Genomic DNA, 21,940 nt, shown 5'->3' on the forward strand with positions numbered 1-21,940 from the left:
GTTGCCTTCTCACCCCAGAGTGAAGATTTAAAGTAATTTCTCCAACGTCGAGACCTGAGACATGAAGAGACCACTGGCACCAAGCAGGCAAGGCTGAGAAATAAGTGCTGATCTTACAGGAAATCGGAAGTCACGGAAGCTTTCAAAGCCAGGAAGTGACAGATCAGAAGCTGGCCTTAGGATGATCACCGTGCTGGCCTGAGACTGAGACGCTGGAGGCCAGGGGACAAATTAAGAGGTTGTCGTTAACAGCCCAGACAAGAGAAGATGAGCAAGGAGATAGTGGACAGGAGCTCACAGGGAGAGATCTGAGATTTCTGTCCTTAGAAATAACTGTATAAATGCTCCTTATCTAAGGGGTGTGGGGTAGGGTGAAGAAGAGGCCTCCTCCCCACCCGGGGCTGTCATTCAGATGAGGGGAGGGGGTCTCAAGGACCTTGGCTAGGGTCCCCGGGAGCAGAGTAGGCCAACAACGTGCTCCATGAGGATCCAGGCTGGTGATTTGAGTCGTCCAGCACGGCAAGGAAGGTGAGACATAGCACCCAGCTCAGACCCAGAGCTGCCTCGCTGGTGACTCTGACCGTCTGCAGTGTTTCTTCTCTCTGGCTCCTCATCCCCTGACCCTGAGACCGTCCATTCCTCACTCCTTTCATCTGTCACTTGGAAACTTCAGGGCGCCTGACCCTCCACCTCCCGGAAAGCACTGGGGTGGCAGGAGCCCAGCAGTTGGACACGTGCTCAGGGAGGAAGCAAAGTTTTCAAAGTTAGAAGGGCCGGGGAACCCGAGACACCGGTTGTTTCCCCCATTTCCCAGGGAAGCGCCACGTGGTCCAGGCGTGCTGAGCGACCACTGTGCACTGGGCGTCCGTCAGGGGCTGGGGAGTCCGAGCAGTGAAGGCGGGTGGGAGAGGGAACGGGAACGTTCAAGCCCACCTGCGGCCCCAGCTCAAGTTCAGGGAGGTGGCCAAGGCCACGTGACCACATGAGACTGCCCCCGACCTCTCCCCACAACCGCCTCCCTCCCACCTGCTTCCATGGGATGGCCCGAGTGGAGGTGGTGGATATGTTCTGAGAAGTCACCCTGGGCCCAAGAGGATGGCTTGTCCTGGCCACAGCACTGGGCTCTTCCTGGAGGATCCAAGTGAAGAAAGCTGTCCTGAGAGAGGGTCTCACAAGGGACCCCTCCGATGGGCCAGCCAGGGGCTTGACCTCCGCAGAGCTGGTCCAAGACTGCCCCGGCCTCCCGACACAGTGGGCTTTTTGGTTGGCTGTGTTTTCCCCAAACAAGCTCATACAATTAGTTTCTTCTTGTTTCCTAAATTATTTTTGCCACTGCTAATTATTTCACACTCCATATACAAGAGTTATTGGGGTGGGTAATGGGAAGCAAGGGATCGCTTCGTGGGAGCATCGCGGGCTCCAAGACATGCAGGCAACTTTGATTTGTTTTTCTGCTCAGCTGCCTGCCTGAGAGAAGGAACAGAGAATGCTGAAAGAACCGGGGGGCGGCGGCGGGCGGGCAGGGGAGGGGGAGACACAGACGTGGGCTGAGGCTTTGGAAGGTGCAGCGGGCCCACAGCCCGGGAGGGAACCCCTTCCAATGGAGCCAAGGCCACCGCTATAAGTCCCTGGCTTATCCCAGGGCAGCGCAATCCAGAGGGCACCCTTGCTGAGTGGCGTCACGAAAGGAACACATGTAGGGCCTGGCACCGCACAGGGATCTTCACATCTGTTCCAACAGGCCTGTATGGAATCCATTGTACAAAATGGAAAGTGAGGCTCAGAGAGGTTAAGTAATTCACCTGAGATCACACAGCCAGGACACCGTAGAGCCCAGACAGAGACCCAGGTCTGTTTGATACCAAAGCTTGTCATCTCTAACTGCCCTGCTCCCCTGCCTGTTTCCATGAGTCTCCTTGCCCCTCCCCACCCACCAAGGATGCTCCCTGGTGGTGCTTCCCTAGGAGGAGAGCACTGACCTTAGATGGAAAAGGCTTGGTCCCACAGCCATCCCCACCTGGTCCCCAAAAGCCCACAGCATCTGTGCTCCATCCAGGACAGACGTACCCACGGCCACACACGCCTTGGGGCAGCCTCTGTGATGGATGCATCCCTTTCAGCTTAGCTCTGATGAAGGGAGGTTAGAATTTTATGAAAGAAGATAAACCAGGAATCTAAGTGGGAAACAAAACCAGAACACACAAGAGCTGTAGAAAGGAAGGGTGTGCAGAGCCCGGCTGCCTTCCCTGCACTCTGGGTTGGCCAGGCTGGCCTTCATCAGGCTCAAGCACCTCGGCCGGGTGAAGCCACCCAGACTGAAAGCTGGTGAGAGGATCCCAGTTCCTGCCAGGAGAGCTGGCTCCCTCCTCTCCTTGACCAGAAACCCCCAGACCCTCCCTCACCTCAGCAGGCTCAGCCCAGTGACCCTTGGAGCCTGAGGACCGCCGCCCCTGGGGGCCCCAGGCCTGGTGGTCACCAGCCTCCCTAGCAGCTCAGGTGGTCCTCTGAGGGGTCTCTCACAGTGGCCAGATGCTGGGAGCTGGGACCCGCTCCATAGATGCTGAGTGACAGCCACACTCCCAGGCAATGCTCTGGTCCTGCCTCTGGGAGTCCATGTTTGCACACACACACGCACACACACACAATGAAAGCAGAACTACTTGACTAAGCGAGGAAGCGAGTGCACGGTGCTCACCGGGACATGCTCCATCACCAGCCAGGAGACACTGCCCAGCGCACTGACCCCACACCGGGCACAGGAGTTCTCATTTAGCCTCAGCCACCCAGTGAGGCAAGCACTCTTAGTCGCCCATTTTACAGGTGAGGAAACTGAGGCAGTTCCTAAGAAACCTGCCCCAAACCACTGCTAAGATGGCAGAGCAAGCAGTGTGGGAGCCCCACTCGACACCTGCAAGGGAAAGGCCACAGAGGTCACCTGGTCTGGCCCCATAGCTCTCCTCATGAGCAAGGCCCTGGGCATCAACCCACTTTCTTGATTTCCAGCCCAGGACTCTCTTAAGAGAGAGCTCTTCCAGGGGCTCCTCTCCCCTCCTCACCCACCCCCACCCCCCTACCATGGGAAGTCTCTCAGCTTCGGCTGGAGAGGAGAGCTGAGCCCTGATGTCACCCATCCACCCTGGATGGGCGGGCAGGGCCAGCAGGGTCCAGGGTGAGCATGAAGCCCGGTGTGTGGGACAGTGGCCTTGAAGGAAATGACCGATGTCCAGGTAATATTACTGCCATCTCCAGTGATGCCCCTGCCACACACACCACCCCCCACCGCTGCCCCGGGTAAGGGAACTAGGCAAGGCATTGTTGTGCCCATTTGATGGATGGAGAAACTGAGGCCCAGAAAGGTGAAGGGATTCACCAAGCCTTGGTGGCATAACTGACTTTGGGGGAGTGCCTTATCCTGGACTGTGGGTCTCAGAAAACAGAAGTTAAGGGATGTGGGAGAGGTGACTTACGGACTAGGATTGTGGTAGAGTGTCCCTCAACACAGAACACAGAATGGGCTCTGCCAAGGGAGGGAGCAGCGCTTCTGCTGACGGCCGGGTTGGTGCAGCGTGCCATGGTCCCTGCAGGCTCTGGGGACCTCTCTGACTTTATTGGCTGGAGTGCTGGAACCTGAAATATGGCCAGTGATCACAGAGCTCGCTGAGCCTGCCCCAGACCTTGAGAAACCTCAGGGAAAAGGTCTCCTGCCCTTTGGATGCAAGCACTCTGAGAACCGGTGCTGAGTGCACAGTCCTGGGCTGACCTTTGACAGAGGTGGGCGGGAAGCAGACAGTGCCCCCAGAACCGTGCCAGGGGAGCCAGGAGAGAGGACACAGCAGCATCCGGCCTTGAGATGCAGACTCGTGTGGTTAAGTCCCAGCCCTGCCTCTTCCTAGGTAACAAGTGACCATGGACATCATCCCTGAGCTCTCGAGCCATCAGGCTTGTCCTGGGGAAAAAAATCAAGAAGGCATTTAATCTCAGGGGTGTGGTGAAGCACCCGGCAGGACCTGGCCTTGTAAGCTCCCCTCCCCCAACTTTAGTGCCCACCCCTTCCTTGACAGTTGATGTGCAGACTTCAAGGGGGGCAGAGAACAGAACAGACCCCACTGCTGGGTGCCTGGCACAACCCCTGGAGTTCAGAATGGAGGGACTGGTGCTGCCTAGCGGGGTCAAAGAGGCCCAGCCTGGCAGAGACAGGATGGTACCCAGTCCCTGGGTCATGGGTGGAACTCATCAGGCAGCCGTCCTTAGTGAGGCGAGACTGAGGATGCTAGGGAAGGGCCAGACCTGCAGGATACCAGGGAGGCTAGGGTAGGGAAGGCAGGAATAAACGCTGGAGAGGCTGGGCATGGGGACTCTCTCACCGCAGTGCCCAGCAGTGGACGGAGGGCCCTGGCCAGGCTCAGACAGCCAAGAGCACCCCCTCCCAGGCCACTGTGCTATCTCCCAAAGACTCCCTGTCCCACCTTTCCTGAGCGCTGATTACACCCTTTCTGCAAAATAAAGAACAGAAGGAAGAAAAGACTCGGAGCCTTCTCCTCGGAGTCCTCCCCCCCTCCCGCTCTCCCCGCGTCCCTCCTCACTCCCCGCCTCCCACCCGCTCCTGCTCTCCGTTGCTAAGTCGATGGTAGGTTTATTTGCGGCTGTCGGTTCCCAGCAGAAAAATTTCGTCTTGGAGAGCCGCCTAGATGGAAATGGCTTCAGCGCCGATTTCATGGAGAAGGTCTGTGCAGTAATTAGTGTTCATGAGGGAGGAATTGGACTGGCAGGCTCCCAAGAAAACTACTCCCCAAAAGTTAGCTCGAGTCCAGAGGGCTACATCAAATCCAATTCCAGAGTGTGCATCTCCATCGCTATATATAGACCTGCGGACAAAAACAGCCAGCTCCGTGGCTCGCGGTTCAAGGGGGAACTGGCCGTGGGAGGCAGAGGTGGCCTTCATCCCTGTAAACGGGGCGGGGGGTGGGGTGTGTGCAGAGTCGAGGCCCCCATGCGTCTACCCCACTTCCTACCCCAGCTTGGCAGGGGGACACCTGGCGATGAATGGAAGGAAAGAAGGGGAAGGGAGGAGAGAGCAAGGCTGGGCTACCCCCATGTGGCCTGACACGGGGTACCACCTCACTTCCAGTGCCCGCTGCCCCGCGGGCCCCACTCAGAGCAAGCTCGCTCCTGGCACTAGGGGCGGTATGCCCCTCCTGCCTCACCCCTCAGGTGTCAAGGCCCAAGGGGGCACACCTGCGTCCAGGAGGGCCCCCTTCTCCCCCATGCTGTCCGCGGCGGTCCCTCGGTCACTGAGTGGCGTGCCACCTTTCTCGGCTTCCTCCGCGTTCCTCTGTTCCAAGGTGGGTGTTGTCGCTGGGTCTGTCTGGCATCCCGTCTTCCTCTGCTGTCCTTGCCTCCCTCCCGAGGCCAGCCTGGGCAAAGAGCAGGTGGTGCCCGTGGACACTTAGGGGAAAAAATTGAGGGCCACAGGTCCCAGAGTCCTGCTAGGACCTGGGGACTCAACCATGCTCACCTGGACCTTCAGGGTGATGGAGGCACAGGGTGAGGCAGGATTAACACCCATAACTCTGGAGTCGGCCTCCTAACTTCATTCCCAGGAAGTTTGTCAGTAGGGATCTGCAGCTCCTCCGGGATCTACAGGCAGGGAAGCCAGGGTCCCCAGCAGGCTGGCATCCTTGTCTGGTCTCTGATCCAAGTTGCAGGGCCCATCGGATTCTTCCGCACTTCGCCCTATGGGGCCTTTGCACCCAGGGTCTCCGTCTGCATCCCTCCCTCTCTGTTCACCCCAGTCCTAGACCAACTGCTCTCACCCAGCCTGACCTCTGGGCCACATGTCTGGCACTACTGGGGACCAATTCCCCAGCGTGCGTCTCCACCGCTATCTACAGACCTGCAGATGAAAACAGGCAGCACCCATTGGGAGCAGGGATATCAGACCCATTTCACAGCAAAGAAGACTGAGGTCCAGAGAGAGCTGGTGACTTGCTGGAGGCTGTGGTTTACCTATCCAGAGGTTGCTGGTCAGCATTCTGATGCAAAACTGGTGTCCACCCCTCACTGGGTGTGTAACGCAGGGGCAGGGTCCCCTGTTCAGTGGCAGAGGGGCCACAGCTGCCGGGGGTTGGGGGGTAGGGAGTGAGCAGCCCAGCAGCCATTCCTTTAACCACCCCAAGACTCCAACTCTCCTTCTGGGCCTCAGCTCCCCAAACTGGCCTTCCTGACTATGGGGTTCGATCAGCTCTGCCAAGACAAAGCCAAGGTCTAAAGGACATTTTTAGGAAGCCAAGAGAATGGGGAAGCCGGAGGGTGCAAAGACTGAGGCACGGCAGCTGCTGAGTCAGCCCCATGATGGAGGTGATCAGGTCAGGCCTCAGGCTGGTCCCACCTGGCATGGCTCACCGAGCCCCGGCCCGGGGTCCTCCCGCGCCCAGGCCCTCCTGAGGGCAGTGAGAACAGAAGGTAGAACCATGCACGCCCCTAGGACACAGAAGCGGGTCAGGCCCGCTCCTCCCCTTCCCCTGGCCCAGTCGGCCGCCCCCCAGTCTCCCAGGTGGGGGCCGGGTGCTGCATGAACTCGGCCCGCACCCGCTCACATGAGTCTGCTCTCCCTGCTCCCTTCCACGTGCTGCAAAGTCCTGGCAGCACTCCTGCGTCTGCGGACAGTCTGCTCCCTGCACGTTCTCTCTGGGACCTTTCACTCCCAGCACCCAGACTCAGCCTGCTCACCCCTCCAGGGCAGCCCTCTCACAGGCTTGCCCTCCAGGAGGCCGGGTAGCGGGCCTGAGCTGTTTCCCCCACCGACCAGCTGTGTGCTCTTGGGATGCCTCACTTTGATCTCCAGACGTGTCCCTCCCTTCTCCTGTAAAACAACAAGGTATACTGCCCGCTCTCTCACCTCCTCCATTCAGTTCAGTTCAGTTCAGTCGCTCAGTCGTGTTCGACTCTTTGCAAGCCCATGGACTGCAGCACGCCAGGCCTCCCTGTCCATCACCAACTCCTTGAGTTTACTCAAACTCATGTCCATTGAGTTGGTGATGCCATCCAACTATCTCATCCTCTGTCGTCCCCTTCTCCTCCTCCCTTCAATCTTTCCCAGCATCAGGGTCTTTTCCAATGAGTCAGCTCTTTGCATCAAGTGGCCAAAGTATTGGAGTTTCAGCTTCAACATCAGTCCTTCCAGTGAATATTCAGGACTGATTTCCTTTAGGATGGACTGGATTCAGGACTGATTTCCTTTAAGATGGACCCATTCACTTACTGACAAATCCATCATATGTGCCAGAACCCGCTTTGTGCCAGGACTGTGCTGATGCTGGGGACACAGCTCGTGGGCAGGGATATCAGACCCATTTCACAGAAAAGCAGACTGAGGTCCAGAGAGAGCTGGTGACTTGCTGGAGGCTGGGGTTCACCTATGGCAAGATTGTCTTTGGTTGGCATGCTAATATGAAACCGGGGCACTTAGTGCTTCCTGCCACCGCACCTGCCGGGAGCAGAGCTTACCAGGGTCCACGGTGGGCAGGTCCGCCCTGCCATCAGAGAGCTCACAGGGCCCTCAGAGAACTCAGTGAGCAACACAAATGAGAGTGCCCAGTCCACAACCATCCTCTCCCCACCAGGGTGGAGGAGTCCATGCCCACCCTCGGGAGTGGGGGTGCCCACCCCTCCCCAGCTGCCGGGTCTTGCACCACTTCTGAGTGAGATACCCCCCCACCCCCGACTTCTTCTCCCCAACTCTCCCAGCCCACATTCCTGGGTCTTAACAATTCCTCTCACAAAAGAAACAATTGACACAGAGGTGCCTCTTTGGGGAAGCATGAAGCCAGCTCTTTGTCACCCAGGTCCCTGCCAGCTCATTACTGCCTCCCTGTCATTAGCATATTAGATCCATGAGGTAAACAAAACACACTCACATCCCAGACTGTCAATGCCAGCCATCAGTCACCCTGCCCCCGGCGAGCCGGCCTGTGCTGGGGCCGGAAGCACACACGGGGTCCCCAGTCCCCGTGAGTGTCGACGCGGGGGACGCGCAGGTCCCACGCAAAGCCAGCAGACACCAGCAGACAGTATGAATGCCAAAGCTATGTTTCACACCGTGGGGAATCTTTAGCGTCACATCACAACTGCTGCTACTGAAAATGGCAGCAATAGTGACCCTCCCCATTAATTGTATGCCAGGCACTCTGCTGGACACCCAGGACCCCGGCAGATCAGCGTCGTCGTCCCCACTTCCTGGGGAGGGAACCTGAGGCCCGGGGGGGCTACATGAACTGCCCGATCCCAGGGGGCTTCTAGAACAAGACAGAGGCTACTGTTGGAACCAAATCCTTAGCCCTCTCCCAGGATTCAGACATCCTGCTGATGGAGGCCGTCAGGCCACAGGGGTTAGATGGTTTTCCCAGAGGCAAACCCGGGGGTCAGATGTGACCGCCGTTTTGAGATGGAAAAAAATGGCATATCCTGGAGGAGTCAGGGTGGGAATTGAATAGATGGACAGGAGAGAATAAGGTGTCCCAGTCGTGAGGCCAGAAAAGAAAGGAAGGAAGGAGGGAGGGAAGGTGGATGCTGGAGGTGGGGGTGGGGAGAAAGAAGCAAGGAACGGAAGGAAGGAAGGGAAAAGAAAAGAGAAGAGGAAAGGAAAGGAAGAATGGACAAGGGGGAAAGCCAAAGACAGGTGCTGGGAAGGTGTCTGGAGGAGCTCTGAAGGGGCCTTACCCTCAGAGGCTCTAAAAGCCCTACCCTCCAGTCTTCTAAACAACTCCAGAGGCCCCAAGCCCACACCTCTGCCCACACATCTTCGCCCTTGCACATGTGTGCTAAGTCACTTCAGTCGTGTCTGACTCTGCGTGACCCCATGGACTGTGGCCCTCCAGGCTCCTCTCTCCACGGGATTCTCCGGGGAAGCATACTGGAGTGGGTTGACATTTCTTCCTCCAGGGCAACTTCCTGACCCAGGGATCGAACTCATGTCTCTTATGTCTCCTGCATTTGCAGGCGGGTTCTTTACCGCTAGTACCACCACACAGAGCTCTTTCCTAGCACAGCCTTTCCTGGAGGTCCCTCTGGGTTCAAGATGCAGGAGGCCTTGCAGTGTCCCCCTCCATGAGGGTCAGAGCCCATGGCTAAGGTCACAGACACAACAGGTAGCCTGCCCAGCTCACAGCCCAGCTCCACCATGGACCTGGCCACAAGACCTTGGGCAAGTCTTTCATCTTTGGGTGCCTCATCTGTAAGATGGGGAGAATTGTTCTCCATTATATGGTCACTGTATTAAATGAGACAGTACGTGTAAAGCACTCAGAACAATGCCCAACATACAACCCCAAATCACCAAGCGTTTGCTGTTATCATTTGTGCCACTGCTGAGCCCTACACCAACCTTGGTCGAGTGGGTATTCTTACTGCAGGCATGCCACCTGGCCTTGCAAGTGCAATTACCTGTCATCTCCTTTAAAGCAGGAAAGAAAGAGAGAGACAGGGAAGGGAGGGAGGGAGGAAAGGAAAAGAAAGGAGAAAAAGAGGGAAGGGGATATGTCTTTCATCATTTGGCAAATGACAGTCTATCCATAAATGGTTGTGGACAGAATGAATGAATGAGGTATGAAGCAACTTTTGCTCCATCCACAGAGGATAGTACCCTGATCCCAGTCACAGGGTTTGTTGAGTCTTGAGTACCAGTGAACCGATTAGTTAGTTCAGTCTTCTTTCTCGGTGGATTCTGTGGGCGTGTGGGGTGGGGGTCATCCCAGCCTTGATTCTCACACACTGAAGCCCGCATCCCAGTCACATTTGCTGACTACTTCCTGGCCACAGCCCTCAGGTTAAATATTGCTAAATGCCTGTGACTGAGCCTATCTTACTGATGTTGGGTGAGGCCCAAAGCCCAGCCAGAAGAGTGGCTTAAGTGACCGGGATCATGAGGGAATAGCATCCTCCACCAAGAGCTGGACCATGGCCTGCCTGCACTGGGTGAGATTGTTTTTCTGCTTTTAAAAAGAAAATCACATTTTCCAAACATTGATCCTGTTAATATAGGACTCCTGGCTATTGGTCTTTTCAAAATAGCCTGTCTTGGATGCTGAGGTCGGAATTTCTTGGTTGGTGTGCTTCTATTTTTTTTTGTTGTTCTTTAAGTGAATTAGGGCCTGTTAGGAAGGAGCCGGAGTGGAGAGGTGAGATTAATTCACCTCGCCAGTGGATCCTGGGTGCCCATTTGCTATCAAAGCGGGGTGGCGTGCCCTCCCCCCGATTCTGAACAGTTCAGCTGCTCTGGTGAGGCCTGCATCCCAGGGCTTGTCACAGGTACAGTGGGAGAGACACAGCCTCAGGAGCCGCAGTCTAGCTGGGGAGACAGAGTTCCCCCAGATGAGAACAGAGGAAAGCTGTTCAACCTCACTCTTGCTTTCATGCTTCAGACACTTGGACGTGAAAGGGCCCGTTGAGGGGAGGCTGTGGAGGGTTCTGATGGTCCTGGAAGAGGACCCAGGAGCAGGGAAGGCAGTCCGGGGGTACAGGGAGGAGCAGGAATAAAGGCCCAGGGGTGACACGGACACCCGCTGTGGGGAGCATGGTCAGGGTGACCCATGAAGGGACCAAGGGGCTCGTCAGCCCCCTGCCTGTTGAATCTGACGGCCTTCCTTCAGGGGAGAAAGGAGTCAGAGAGGTTGATCCTGTCCCACAAGACACCATGGGGTAAAGAGCTGTCTGTGGGTGGGCTGGGGGCAGCTCTGGGCTGGGGGCCCAGGGCTTTGGGGTCACGCCAAGGAGGGATGCCTCTGCATGGGGAAAGGGATCCTATGGGGGAAGTGACTCCCCACACACCGCGCCATTTATCCTATCCAAAAACCAGGTAAAGCTCCAACAAGGGGAGTTCTATGCAGCTCAAAAAGCATTCACCTGGCTCCTCTATGGGCATAGAACCTGCACACGTCGAGAAAATACTGGGGACGCTGGGGGCTCGGTTCCAGCACGGTGTCATCCCCACACCCTGGGGAGTCCGGTAGGTCAGCAGCATGGTGGAAGTCAGCCAGCGAGGCTCTGCGTTTCGGGCCAAACAGGCGAGGAGGGAGAGGCGCCCAAAGGCAAGCAGGCATGGAGAGGGGCAGGCAGAAGACGAGGGGGAGGCCAGGTCTGCCTCTCAGGTCACTCAGACGGACTCGCTTTCACAAGGGCCCTCCTCTGCACGGCTTAGCGACTGGTGGGGTCACAGCAATGAGGTCCCTGCCACATGGGGCTCAGAGAGCAGTAGTCGCTTCCCACAGGTCCCACCAGGCTTCTCAGCAGGGGCACCCTGAACTGAGAAAATTCAAAAGCAGGAAGATCTAAGCCAGGTTCATTAGAAGCGGGCAGAGTTCAGTTTCTCAGCTCTAGCTGTTATCTTGGTGTTTGGGGGAGGAACAGATACCCCACGCGCATCTCAGATCCAGCCTTGATGCTCAGATAGAGCTGTCTGTGGAGGCGCCCACCACCTGACTCTGAGATTGGAGACGGCACCCAGTGGGTAGACGGAGGTCAGGGGTCGGCAGGCCAGGGAGCCCCCAGAGACCGCAGCTATCTCCCCCTGGGTCCTTAGAGGAAGAGAAAGACGTTATCCCTGAGCCCCTTATCCCAAATCCCGGCCACGTAGGGGAGGACATCTTACATCAGGGCCCCCAGGGTCCCCACTCACACTTCCTGACACCCTGCCCAGGGGCCCAGGAGGGAGAGGCAGGATCTGAGCCTCAAACCAGGTCTCTGTCCCATCACCAGAGGGGTCACCCAGGCTCTCCCCACTTGTCAGACACTGATAAAACCCCAGACTGCTCTGAGGTGTAAGAAGCACACATTCACGGGCATGACAGCACGGCAGAGAGTTAAAACTCCTTGTAAGACCAAAGGGGAAATTGGTGTGTCCTGGGCCCACCAGGCATTGCTGGCCCAGAGCAGGGGCACAGGGGCAGCCCTTCAACTGCGGGAGCAAAACCCAGTGCACGTGTCATGAAGCAGGTTGGACTTGACTCGAGGGCTGGGCCTTGGAAAGGCTGACAGATATCTTCCCTGGGCCAGTCCCCAACCCCTGAGCCTCGCGGGCCCATCAGCTCCAGCCACAGACCGAGAACTCTTTGCTGAGAAAGGGGAGAGGCCATCAGTAACTCATGTCCACTCCTTGTCCTTTTTCACAGTGCCATAAAGATGTCGCAGCAGACACCAGACATGTAATTCTCCGGCGCTGAAAGCAGAAACGAGGGTCACTGGCAGGGACAGGCCCTTGGCAAAGGCCTGCCCGCTGGGCCTTCATCCTCCAAGGTCCACAGCCAGCTAGGTCCTTGGGTCTGAACTCACTGGGCCTGGCCCAGTGCCCCCAGGAAGAGAGAGAGGGCTGGTCCCATCCCCTGGGGCTCCCCAGTCTAGGTCGGGGGGGGGTCCCCCCCGTGAGCACCGCCCCGTGCTCACATGCGCCTTGCGGCCTCAGAGGGCAGAAGGGCTGAGACAGGCGTGGGGAGCCAGGCCCAGTCCGTCACATCACACCACCCGCTTAGCTCTGAGAAACGCTTGAACTCGGAACTCATCTGAGTTCAAACTCCTCTGCAGTCTCTGGTGTAAAAAGAGAGTTGACGCAGGAGGGCAGTGCTGAGCCCGGAAGCAGGCTGTGGGCCGAGGGTGGGTTTTCAGTGCTGGAGGGCCCTGCAGAAGGGAGCAGGCTGCCCCTGACTCACTGGATGAGGGCACCATCCACCTCCCCCGCCTGCCGGGCGCCCCATTGTCCCCACCCCCCAGGTCTCCTCGGAGGAAGATGGATGGCTCCTGCCATTTCTGGGGGTATCCAAGCTGGAGGTGGGGGGAGTCCCATCTAAGACCCATTCCACACAGTTTCTCCTGCAGTCAGCCATCTCCCCACTCTCACCCAGCCAGGCTCACAGTGGGGTTTAGTAACCACTGCATTCAGTGACATCTGTCACTGCAGGGAGAAGGGGACCCTGGAGTTGGCAGCTCCTAGAGCACACTATTGGAGAAGGCAATGGCACCCCACTCCAGTACTCTTGCCTGGCAAATCCCATGGATGGAGGAGCCTGGTAGGCTGCAGTCCATGGGGTCGCTGGGAGTCCGACACGACTGAGCGACTTCACTTTCACTTTTTGCTTTCATGCATTGGAGAAGGAAATGGCAACCCACTCCAGTGTTCTTGCCTGGAGAATCCCAGGGGGAGCCTCGTGGGCTGCCGTCTCTGGAGTCGCACAGAGTCGGACACGACTGAAGCAACTTAGCAGCAGCAGCAGAGCACACTATTTCCCCATGGACGGACACACAAAATGTGAGAGAGACAAAGATGTGTCTTCTAACTGCCAAATGGGAGGGACCACTGCTAAGGGCTTTAAGAGGTGTTGGTGTAGTCAAGGAAGGCTTCCTGGAGAAGGGGAGGCTTAGTCACTCCTAGAAGGACAAGTGAGCTCCAAAGGAGGGAGGCATGGAGGAGGCAGCAGGGGTAAGGGTGCGGTTCTAAGGCTCAGGTTTCCCCTGACGGAGGTGGAAAAGCAAGAGAGTCATGATGTGGGTGGACAATCATCATCCCTCTCTTATGGAGAGAAGATAACATCAGAACTCCCCAGGGGAAGGGGGAGGGAGGGAGCAAGGTCCAGATGGAATGACTTGAGGAAACTGGAATGGATAGGCCAGGTCCTGGGGAGATGGCAGAAGGAGCCAGTCCGTGGCTGGGCACTGGGAAATAGAGGCAGAGACCGTGGCAGGGCTGGCCCCGTGGTTTCTTTCTCTGCCTGTTACCAGGAGCTCACAGACTCTCAAGGCGCCCACAGATTAGAGGGGCAGACGAGGCTCACCCTTGGGGCAAGCCATGAGCAGTGGTCAAGGATGCAGCCGCAGAGGAATCCACAGAAGGTGAGACTGGGAGGCGGAGGTAGGCTCTCAGGACACAAGGGGTGGGTCTTGAAGAAGGTGCAGACCAGGGGCAAGCCCAGAGCTGGGGGCACATTTCCAGGGGCAGAGTGTGTATGTGAGGACTGGTCCTGCAGGTGTCTGTCCCACACGCAGGAAGGGGGCATCTGACCCAGGAGTTACCCGGGAGGCAGTTCTTGCCCACCCAGAGCAGCGGGGGCAGGGACTGGATGGAGGGACAGACCTGCTCCCAGAACGCCAGTAACCCTCTTTCCAGGGAAGCTGGAAGACATCCCCTCTCCCCCTCGCTCTATCCACCCCCAGACAGTCTGCCTCGATTTCTCTGAGTGGGGTGGGGGGCACGTCTGTTTTGTGAAGGCTGGGAGGAGAATCACCAAGGAAGGATGCTCCGAGGGTGGGGTTTCAGGCACCACGGCAGGCGGATGCGTGGAGATTCCGGGCAGAGAAAAATCACTCGGAACAGGGAGCCCCTCCTTGACCCTTGGGTCTGCCTGGTTGGTGGGTGGGCTTCGGGCTCCCATCCCGGTCCCTGGCCCCTCCCACAGCCTGCTTCCCCTCGCTTCCTCCAGGCCAGCCACGCGCAGGGCCTGAGGATCTGATGTTTTATTAAAGTCCAGATCTTCCTATTCCAGGGCCACCTTCCTCTGGCTAATTCTGTAATTCAATTAGTAGGAAGCCAAGGCCCGGCTGGGGTGGGAGGAGGTGCGCCTCGGTTGTGTGCCCTTCCGCAGTGATTACACCCCAGGCAGGCTTCAGCCCTGTTCGGAGTTGGGCAGGAAATTGTACTTCCTTCACTTCACAATGACAAGGCCTTTTATCCCCGCACACGGGGGCTTTGTAAATGACTGCCATCTCCGTGCAATTAATTCTGCGGCGCTGTGTTTTTCCCTCACGTGGGAGAGGCCCCCCCTCCCTCTCCAACCCCGCCCAGCTTCTCAGGAATCAGCTGCGCCCTTGCACCGTCAGCTCCGGCTGCCCCACTGGAGCCAGGCGTCTGCCACCCTCCTGAGCCGCCTACGCCCACTCCTCCCCGGGGGCCACACCCTTCTCCTCCTCCGCACTCAGCGCTTCCTGCTCTTCGGCAGAGCCCCAAACCCTCTGTCGTGTTCCCCCACCCTTCTCAGTTCCTTCGGGCTAGAGGCTCAGCCTTCCTGTAGAAGAGGCTGTCTCCACCCATCACGGAGTTGACAGTCTCTTCAAAGAGAGGGGACATGAGGCTGCTAGACAGAAGGACGAGCAAATAAGGATGGCGAGAGGGAAAAGGTCAGAAGGCCGCATGAGGAAATGTGAGGGTGGACCCTTGTCCAGCGCACGGGGTAGAACCGGGAGCAGCAGAGGAGAGGCAGGTCTCAGGGGGGCCGGCCGGGTCCTCCTCGTGCAGAGAGGCCAGGCAATCAGCAGCGGGTGGCAGCGCTGGGCTGGGCGTGACTTTTCTGCAAGTGTGACATTTGCCTGCTCCCACGCCCACCCTGATGAATTCCCAAGGCTGCTCCTGCCCCGCCGCTAGGCTGCAGTTCTGTTCCGCTCACTCCCATTCAGGAGGCGGTGGCTAGAAAGTGCGGATCCTGAAGGGTGGGAGTCAGGTGATGAGCTGGAGCTGGGACAAGCATCGCAGACCGGGGGATGGAGAAGACGGGGGCTGAGGGGTGAGGAGGTCAGACCTCACCCAGAGGTTCCGAGTCACTCCCGCAACTTTTCACCTCAGGTCCCGCCATCAGCGCACACATCCGGTTGAGTCTCAGATAAACTGCAGAGCGGGACAGGTATTGGGGGAGGGAGGCCTCTCCATTCCAGCAAGGAGTCTATCCTCACCCCAGCCCAGATACCTTCTGCGACTGCCACAGGACCCAAACGAATACCACATACAGCTTGCTGGGCGGAGAGAATCCGCTTCGAGTCCCAGAGCTGAGAGGAGGCTTTGACCCAGGGCCATCGCAGGACCCACCAAAATAATGTCCCTCGTGAAGAACCTGCCAGGAGGCTAACATCAAGAGGACTTTGTCCATCTCCTCGGAACAGGTCCTGCATCCTGTCTGGCTCACCCATTTCTACCCACCTCCTTTGCACTCCATCTTCCTCTTTCAGCAAAGTTTCTTTTCTTTAAAGTTAATTATATAAGTGACATTATGAATACATTCTGGGTCTAAATGTGTCAAACAAAACAAAAAATGTTGAAGTCATGAGAGACACCCCGCTACCCGCTTCATCCCTGTTTTCAGCTTGGCGGGAGTCCTCACAGCCCTTGTGCTATGGCGTAGGCACAGATTTGGGTGCGTGTGGGAGTCGCAGAGATGTCTCTGATGTACACACGTGGTGTCCGCTACTGGGCAACTTGCTTCTCCCATCTGACAATGCGCCTTTCCACATTGGACGTTTAGAACCATTTCGTCTTATTGACTGTTGTAGGGTATTCCACAGTTTAAACATAAAAGCATTATGGCACTGAGACATCTTTAGATGGTTTTCAATTTTATTGTTTCTGCAAACAACCACAGGGGATCCGTGTTCCCTCTGCTGTGAACACAAGGATACGGCCAGGGTCAGGCTTGGGAAGGGAAGTGTTGGGCCTGAAGGCAAGGAGAGATGTCTGTGCCATCAGCCCCATTCCCAGGAGGGGCTCCCCATCGTCAGACCTTCTCAGCCTTGAGATGCAGAGCCTGGTACCAGCCTCACTCTCCCCTCCACCCACCAGTCTTGGATCAGAATGAGGCTGTTTCCCTGAAAGAACCCCATTTCTCAACTAGACTGAGCGTTCCCAAGGGGCCTCACAGGGCATGTCTTTGGGGATACCTTGGCTTCTTACAGGAGGCGAGTCTGGGACTCCCAGACTCCCCTCACAGCTTGGAGTCCCCTCCTCAATTTTCTGGGAGAAGCGATGATGAGGACAGGAAGTCACAGTTCAGCAAATGTCCAGGGGGATGGCTTGGGACCCCTCTCTCCCCTGGCCACCGTGGGCCCCCACCTCAACCCCTACCCAGGCCCACTGCACTCTGCAGTATCCTGTGAAGGCAGACTCCCCTCCTGAAGCCCCATCTCCACCGAGCGGCCACTCCTGGGGTTCTGCCCCCAGCAAGGGAGCCGACGTGGTCCCTTCAAGCACCTGGAGCCAGCAATTAATACCTGCATGTCCGTCTCTGAGTTTTTTATAGAGCTGTAGTGAGATGGTTCTCCCAAGAGGTGACTATCAGACGTGGCAGCTGGCTGGCCGAAGAGACGGTTTGAGCAGGCCGGATGGGTGGCCACCAGTTGGCCCCCATGTAAGACCAGTCCGTCCTCACAGAGGTGCAGAGGGCCAGGAGGGACTCTGCCTCTCTGAGTCCCTGCTCCCATCCACCAGAGTGACTGTGTTGACACTGCACTCTGCGATCAGAGAGCTCTGCAGAGTTTGTTAATGCTCGCCTGTTGTTTAGTAGTTCTCTCCACCAGCCTCTGAAGGGAGTTAGAGATAAGACAACTGAGACTCAAGAGAGAGGAACCAGTAAGTGAGCCCTGGGCAGGCACAGCTTCCGTCTGTGTGCATCAGCCTTGTCAGATGATCTGCTGGGGATGAGAGCAGGACCATGATGGTAACCACGCTGTCAAGAACCTGAGCAGATGGGCTCAAGGAGGCCTTGGGAACAAAAGTCTTCCTGCCCGGGCCACCCATCAGCTCTCACATACAAGCTCTGTCCCCCCCTGTTATGGAAGTCCATTGTGGCTCTAGGTCTTCAGGGCCTTGATCAGCTCCCTGCACCACTCCCAAGTCCCCCCACCCTCTAGCACCCCCAAAGTAGCTGAGGTGTTCAGGATTCAATGCTCTCAACAGACATGCGCTGAGCTCCTGGCCCCTTTCTGAGAACTGAGAACCAAGCAGGAACAGAACAAAGTCAAGTCGTGACCTCATCTGAGCTGGGGAGACACTAATCAAGGAGCAAACAAACAATATTAATATTTCGGGGTGAGGGCTGCCAAAGAGAAGTGCCAACAGGACGCGGGGTCAGAGAGCAGGTATGTGTCCTGGGGGGTGAGGTGTGCTGTGTTCAGTGAGGCTGTCAGGAGAGACATCCTTGAAGAGGTCACATGTGAGGGAAACCCAATGGGAAGGAAGGAGACGACCATGCAGACAGCAGATAGGCTCCTTCTGGGCAGAGGGAACCACTGGTGCAAAGGTCCAGGGGCACAGTGCACCTGGCAGGGCGGAGAGGCAGGAGAAAGATGGGCGAGTAAGCAGCGGAGAAAAGGGAGAAGGTGAAGTCAGGAGGTGGAAACGACAGGGGAGGTCACACAGGGCCTGAGGGTCCCTCACAGATTCTGCTTCACAACAGAGCAGTGAGCTTTCTCTCTAAAAAAAAAAAAAAAAAAAAAAAAAAAAAAAAAAAAAACTGTGCAAAAATTCCTGGAAGCTGGACAAAAGCAACAGATTCTTTTTTTTCTTTATTTTTTCTTTCTGGAAGCCTTTCCTTGTTATCCTGGGCCACAGAGACAATGTGGCCATTTCCTCTCCTTCCCCCTCCTCCCTTTTCTCTCCTGCCTCCCTCCTCCTCCAAACCTGCCCCTGACCTTGTCCTGAGCTGGCTTGCCGGCTTGCAGCAAGACAGCGGCCGCCTCCTGGCTGCAGGCAGGCACGGGTGGAGGACAAGGCCAGCGAGGCGACAAGAGGAAAGAGGCCCCGGGAGAGGCAGGCAACAGCACGAGGGCCGACGTCACGGGGGCCTCTGACCGCTATTCATTTCAGTCCCCAAGTGTCTCCATCAATAACCGTCTGCCGACCGGGGACAGAGGAACGGGGAGTGCGGAGGAGGGGTGATCCAGAGTCTGGCTGGGGAGGGATGAGATGCAGTGGACAGAGGCTCCGTGGTACTCACAGCTCCTCCCAGCTCCGGACAGACAGGAGGAGGAGGATGGGAAGGCGGAGAGCGCCTGGGAGTGCAGAGCTCTGTCTCCCTGCTTCCTTCTCCCCATCTCTGTGTCTCCCTCACACATACAGTTCCTTCCATCTCTTCTCTGAAGCTAAGAGGAAAGGGAGGCAGGACGAGTTTTTGGAAAGGAAGAGGTAGATACCCATGTGTGAAGTCACTTCAGTTGTGTCCAACTCTTTGTGACCCCATGGACTGTAGCCTACCAGGCTCCTCTGTCCATGGGATTTCCCAGGCAAGAATACTGGAGTAGGTTATCATTTCCTTCTCCAGAGGATCTTCCCGACCCAGGGGTCGAACCCACGTTTATTGCATCTCCTGCATTGGCAGGCAGGTTCTTTACCACTAGCACCACCTGGGAAGGGAGGTTTTTACTGGATGATGGAGAAGTCAGGAACTGCAAAGGACGCTGGGAACACTTTATGCCCTGGTGATAAGGCTCCTACAAGCCTCCTACAAGAGGGCCTGGGCTGCTGGACATCCCACAGAAATTGGCACAAGGACACTCAGGAAATAATTGATAAATGGCCATGAGAATGACCACCTGGCCAGCTGTGGGCAGTTAAGAAGGGAGGCTAACTTAAACTGGACCAGACCAGTCAAGGTGGCTGCCTGGAGGAGGTGGACCTTGACCAGATTCTTGAAAGATGCGGATTGGGAGATGTGAAAATGCGGAGAGTGTGAGAAGACTGTGAGAGCAAAAGAAAGGTGGGGACAGTGGTGAACTCAGATGGTTGGGAGGTCAGATCATGGGGAAGAGAGTGAAACAGAGACGGTGGCCAGTTTGCAGGGTGCCTTCTCTGGGGCCGCGGGCGACTTTGGAAAGTTTGAGGCCACTGTGCCCCATGAAACTCAAGCCTGCTGTTGGCTGAAGTTGACTTTTTGACCTTCCCTAAGGCCCTAGGTGCCCTAAGACACCCTCAGCCACGTCTGTAGGCACAGGAAGAAGCCTTGACACCGAGAAATTTGAAGGAACTCCCCAAAGACTCTCCCATCCACAGGCATTCTCTTTGCCTTGTCGCTGGGCCTGAAGGGCCAGCATTAAAAAGTCACCCCTTGAGCAAGGCACGGTGCTCTGTAAAATCTAGATTTCCTGGTAAGGCGCTGTCAGAATCACGCAAGGGGAAAACTCAACGGGACTTTGCAGACCCTTCAGTCAACCCCTTCTGTTCACATGAGGGGAGACTGAGGCAGGGCAGGGCGCTGCTGGAGTCCCCCAGGGAATTAGAGACAGGGGGTCTGGTCTCCAAGCCCTCCGGGAGGGCTGTGAAGATAGCACTGCAGATCCAACAACCGACTGTGGCGGACACCTTGGACAGCCCCATTCACTTCGTTAGGAACAGCCTGGCCTGGGGTCCTCCTTACAGATGGAGCCTGGAGGGTCCCTGCCTCATCCCTCCTAAGGGGGCCAGAACAGGAGGAGTTCATGATCAAGAGTGACCAGAGGTGCTGGGGTTGCGGGGTAGAAGCTGCCCCTTTCTGGGAGGTATGGGGCTGGAGCTGAAATAGCAGAGCACCCAGACGGAGACAGGCAGGCCCCCCCCGGGGCGCGGGGACCGTAAGAGACCCGCGGGGAGAGGGGGCGTGGCAGGGGGGGAATGCTGAGTGGGGAGACTTCGCCCAAGGAGCGAAAGAGAAAAGCAGCGAACGAGAGGGACGAAAAGCAGACACAGGGGAAAACGGGGAGGCAGGAAAGCTCGAGTAGAGCGCACGGTAGAGAGAAGAGAGGTGGGGAGAGGGACGGAGAGCGGGGAGGGGCTGGAGACGGGCGGGCGGGCGCGTGGGCGGCCGGGGGGCGCCCCCACTGACCCTTCTCGGCGCTTGCTTCCCTCCCCAGGCTGCGCCTTCCTCACCTACTGCGAGCGTGAGTCAGCGCTGAAGGCCCAGAGCGCGCTGCACGAGCAGAAGACTCTGCCCGGGGTAAGTGGCGCCCGGCGAGGCGCGAGCGACGGGCGCGCCGACAGGGGGCGACTTCGGGAGGCCGGGCGGCGGCGCGGCCGGCGCGGGGAGCGAAGGCCTTCGCCCCGGATCTGGCGCGCCGCTTTCCGGGCCCCCTGCGGCCGCGAGGCGCCGGGCTGCGAAACGGGCGCGTGGGCGCCGAGCCCGGACCTCACCTGGCGGCCTGCGCACCCGGCCGTCCAGGCCCGACGGAACCCCGGGCGGGGGGACGAACTTGGCCGCGGCCGCGAAGCCGGGTCGCGGCTTCTCCCCTGGCGCGCCCGGGCGCCGCCGATCGGGTTTCGGCTCCGCGCGCTGCCGGCGCTGGCAGCCCGGGGTGGGGACGCAGGGTGCCCGGGCCCCCTCGGCGGGGCCGCCCGTGGCGGAGCCGCGCGAACACCCGCCGATATCCGTCGGACACTTGCGGTTCCTGGGGTGGGGGCCGGGCCGGGGCGGGAGGGAGCGCCTACCCGCCCGGGCGCGGCGCCGCGAGTGAGATCACCGCGGTTTATTTAAGGAGCCAGCCCTCGTCTTTGATAAACTATCGCGCCTCAGCCCTGGTTTATAGCTTCTGTGCGGGGGAGAAGAGAATTATTTATGGCCCCCCTAACTGGGTGTGATATCAGCCATGGCTATTATCGAGGCTAGTTCATCACCATAAAATAAGAAGTGTAGACCGGGTCAAGGGTCTGCGCGGTCTCTCCTGTGGGTTCAGAGAGATGGGGGCGGGGGCGGGAGGCGGGGGGAGATATACGGCTCGCCGAGTATCTAAAGATAAATGGAAAGATGTGAGCGTTTGTAGGCATAAAGAATTTTAAGATGTACCTTGTTTAAGCTTATACAATGGACACTGCAGGGAAGCACGTGTGTTCTATATGTATGCTCACCAATATTTACACATGCATGTTTACATTCTTACCAAGCAAACCGTATGTAAACACACGTTTCCATTTCAGCCCCGCAGCGGGAAACGTTAACCAGGTAGACAGAGAGAAAGCCCAACCCAGGTCGGGGGCTGGCTTCCTTTGCATCAGAGAGCCTTCTTTACCCGTTTAGGGGTGGGGAGGGCCTTCCTTCCATTAAGACAGCCTTTGTACTGTGTTTGTTATTTGTGATTGCAAAGCACGGGGCTGAGTCATCTTAATAACACACCCGCGGATGCAAATGTATGGAAATCGTGCACCGCTCAGGTTTTTGTGTGGAGCCCCGCTCTG

The 21,940-nt window shown here is 57.4% G+C and overlaps 1 protein-coding gene across 17 annotated transcripts in view; it reads left to right on the forward strand.

The window, feature by feature from the left end:
• CELF4 (CUGBP Elav-like family member 4) overlaps positions 1-21,940 on the forward strand; it is a 312,555-nt gene that overhangs the window by 59,304 nt on the left and 231,311 nt on the right. For 14 of the 17 annotated variants that reach the window (XM_055559742.1, XM_055559744.1, XM_055559754.1 and 11 more), the window contains exon 2: positions 20,626-20,708. In XM_055559742.1, coding sequence (XP_055415717.1) covers positions 20,626-20,708 — 83 coding nt within the window. Of the gene's footprint in view, positions 1-19,183; positions 19,497-20,625; positions 20,709-21,940 lie in introns of those variants that run through there. The other 3 variants (XR_008706872.1, XR_008706873.1, XR_008706871.1) reach the window with 1 other exon arrangement.

This window comes from Bubalus kerabau, chromosome 21 (assembly GCF_029407905.1).
Source record: "Bubalus kerabau isolate K-KA32 ecotype Philippines breed swamp buffalo chromosome 21, PCC_UOA_SB_1v2, whole genome shotgun sequence".
In the NCBI taxonomy this organism is placed as follows: Eukaryota; Metazoa; Chordata; class Mammalia; order Artiodactyla; family Bovidae; genus Bubalus; species Bubalus kerabau.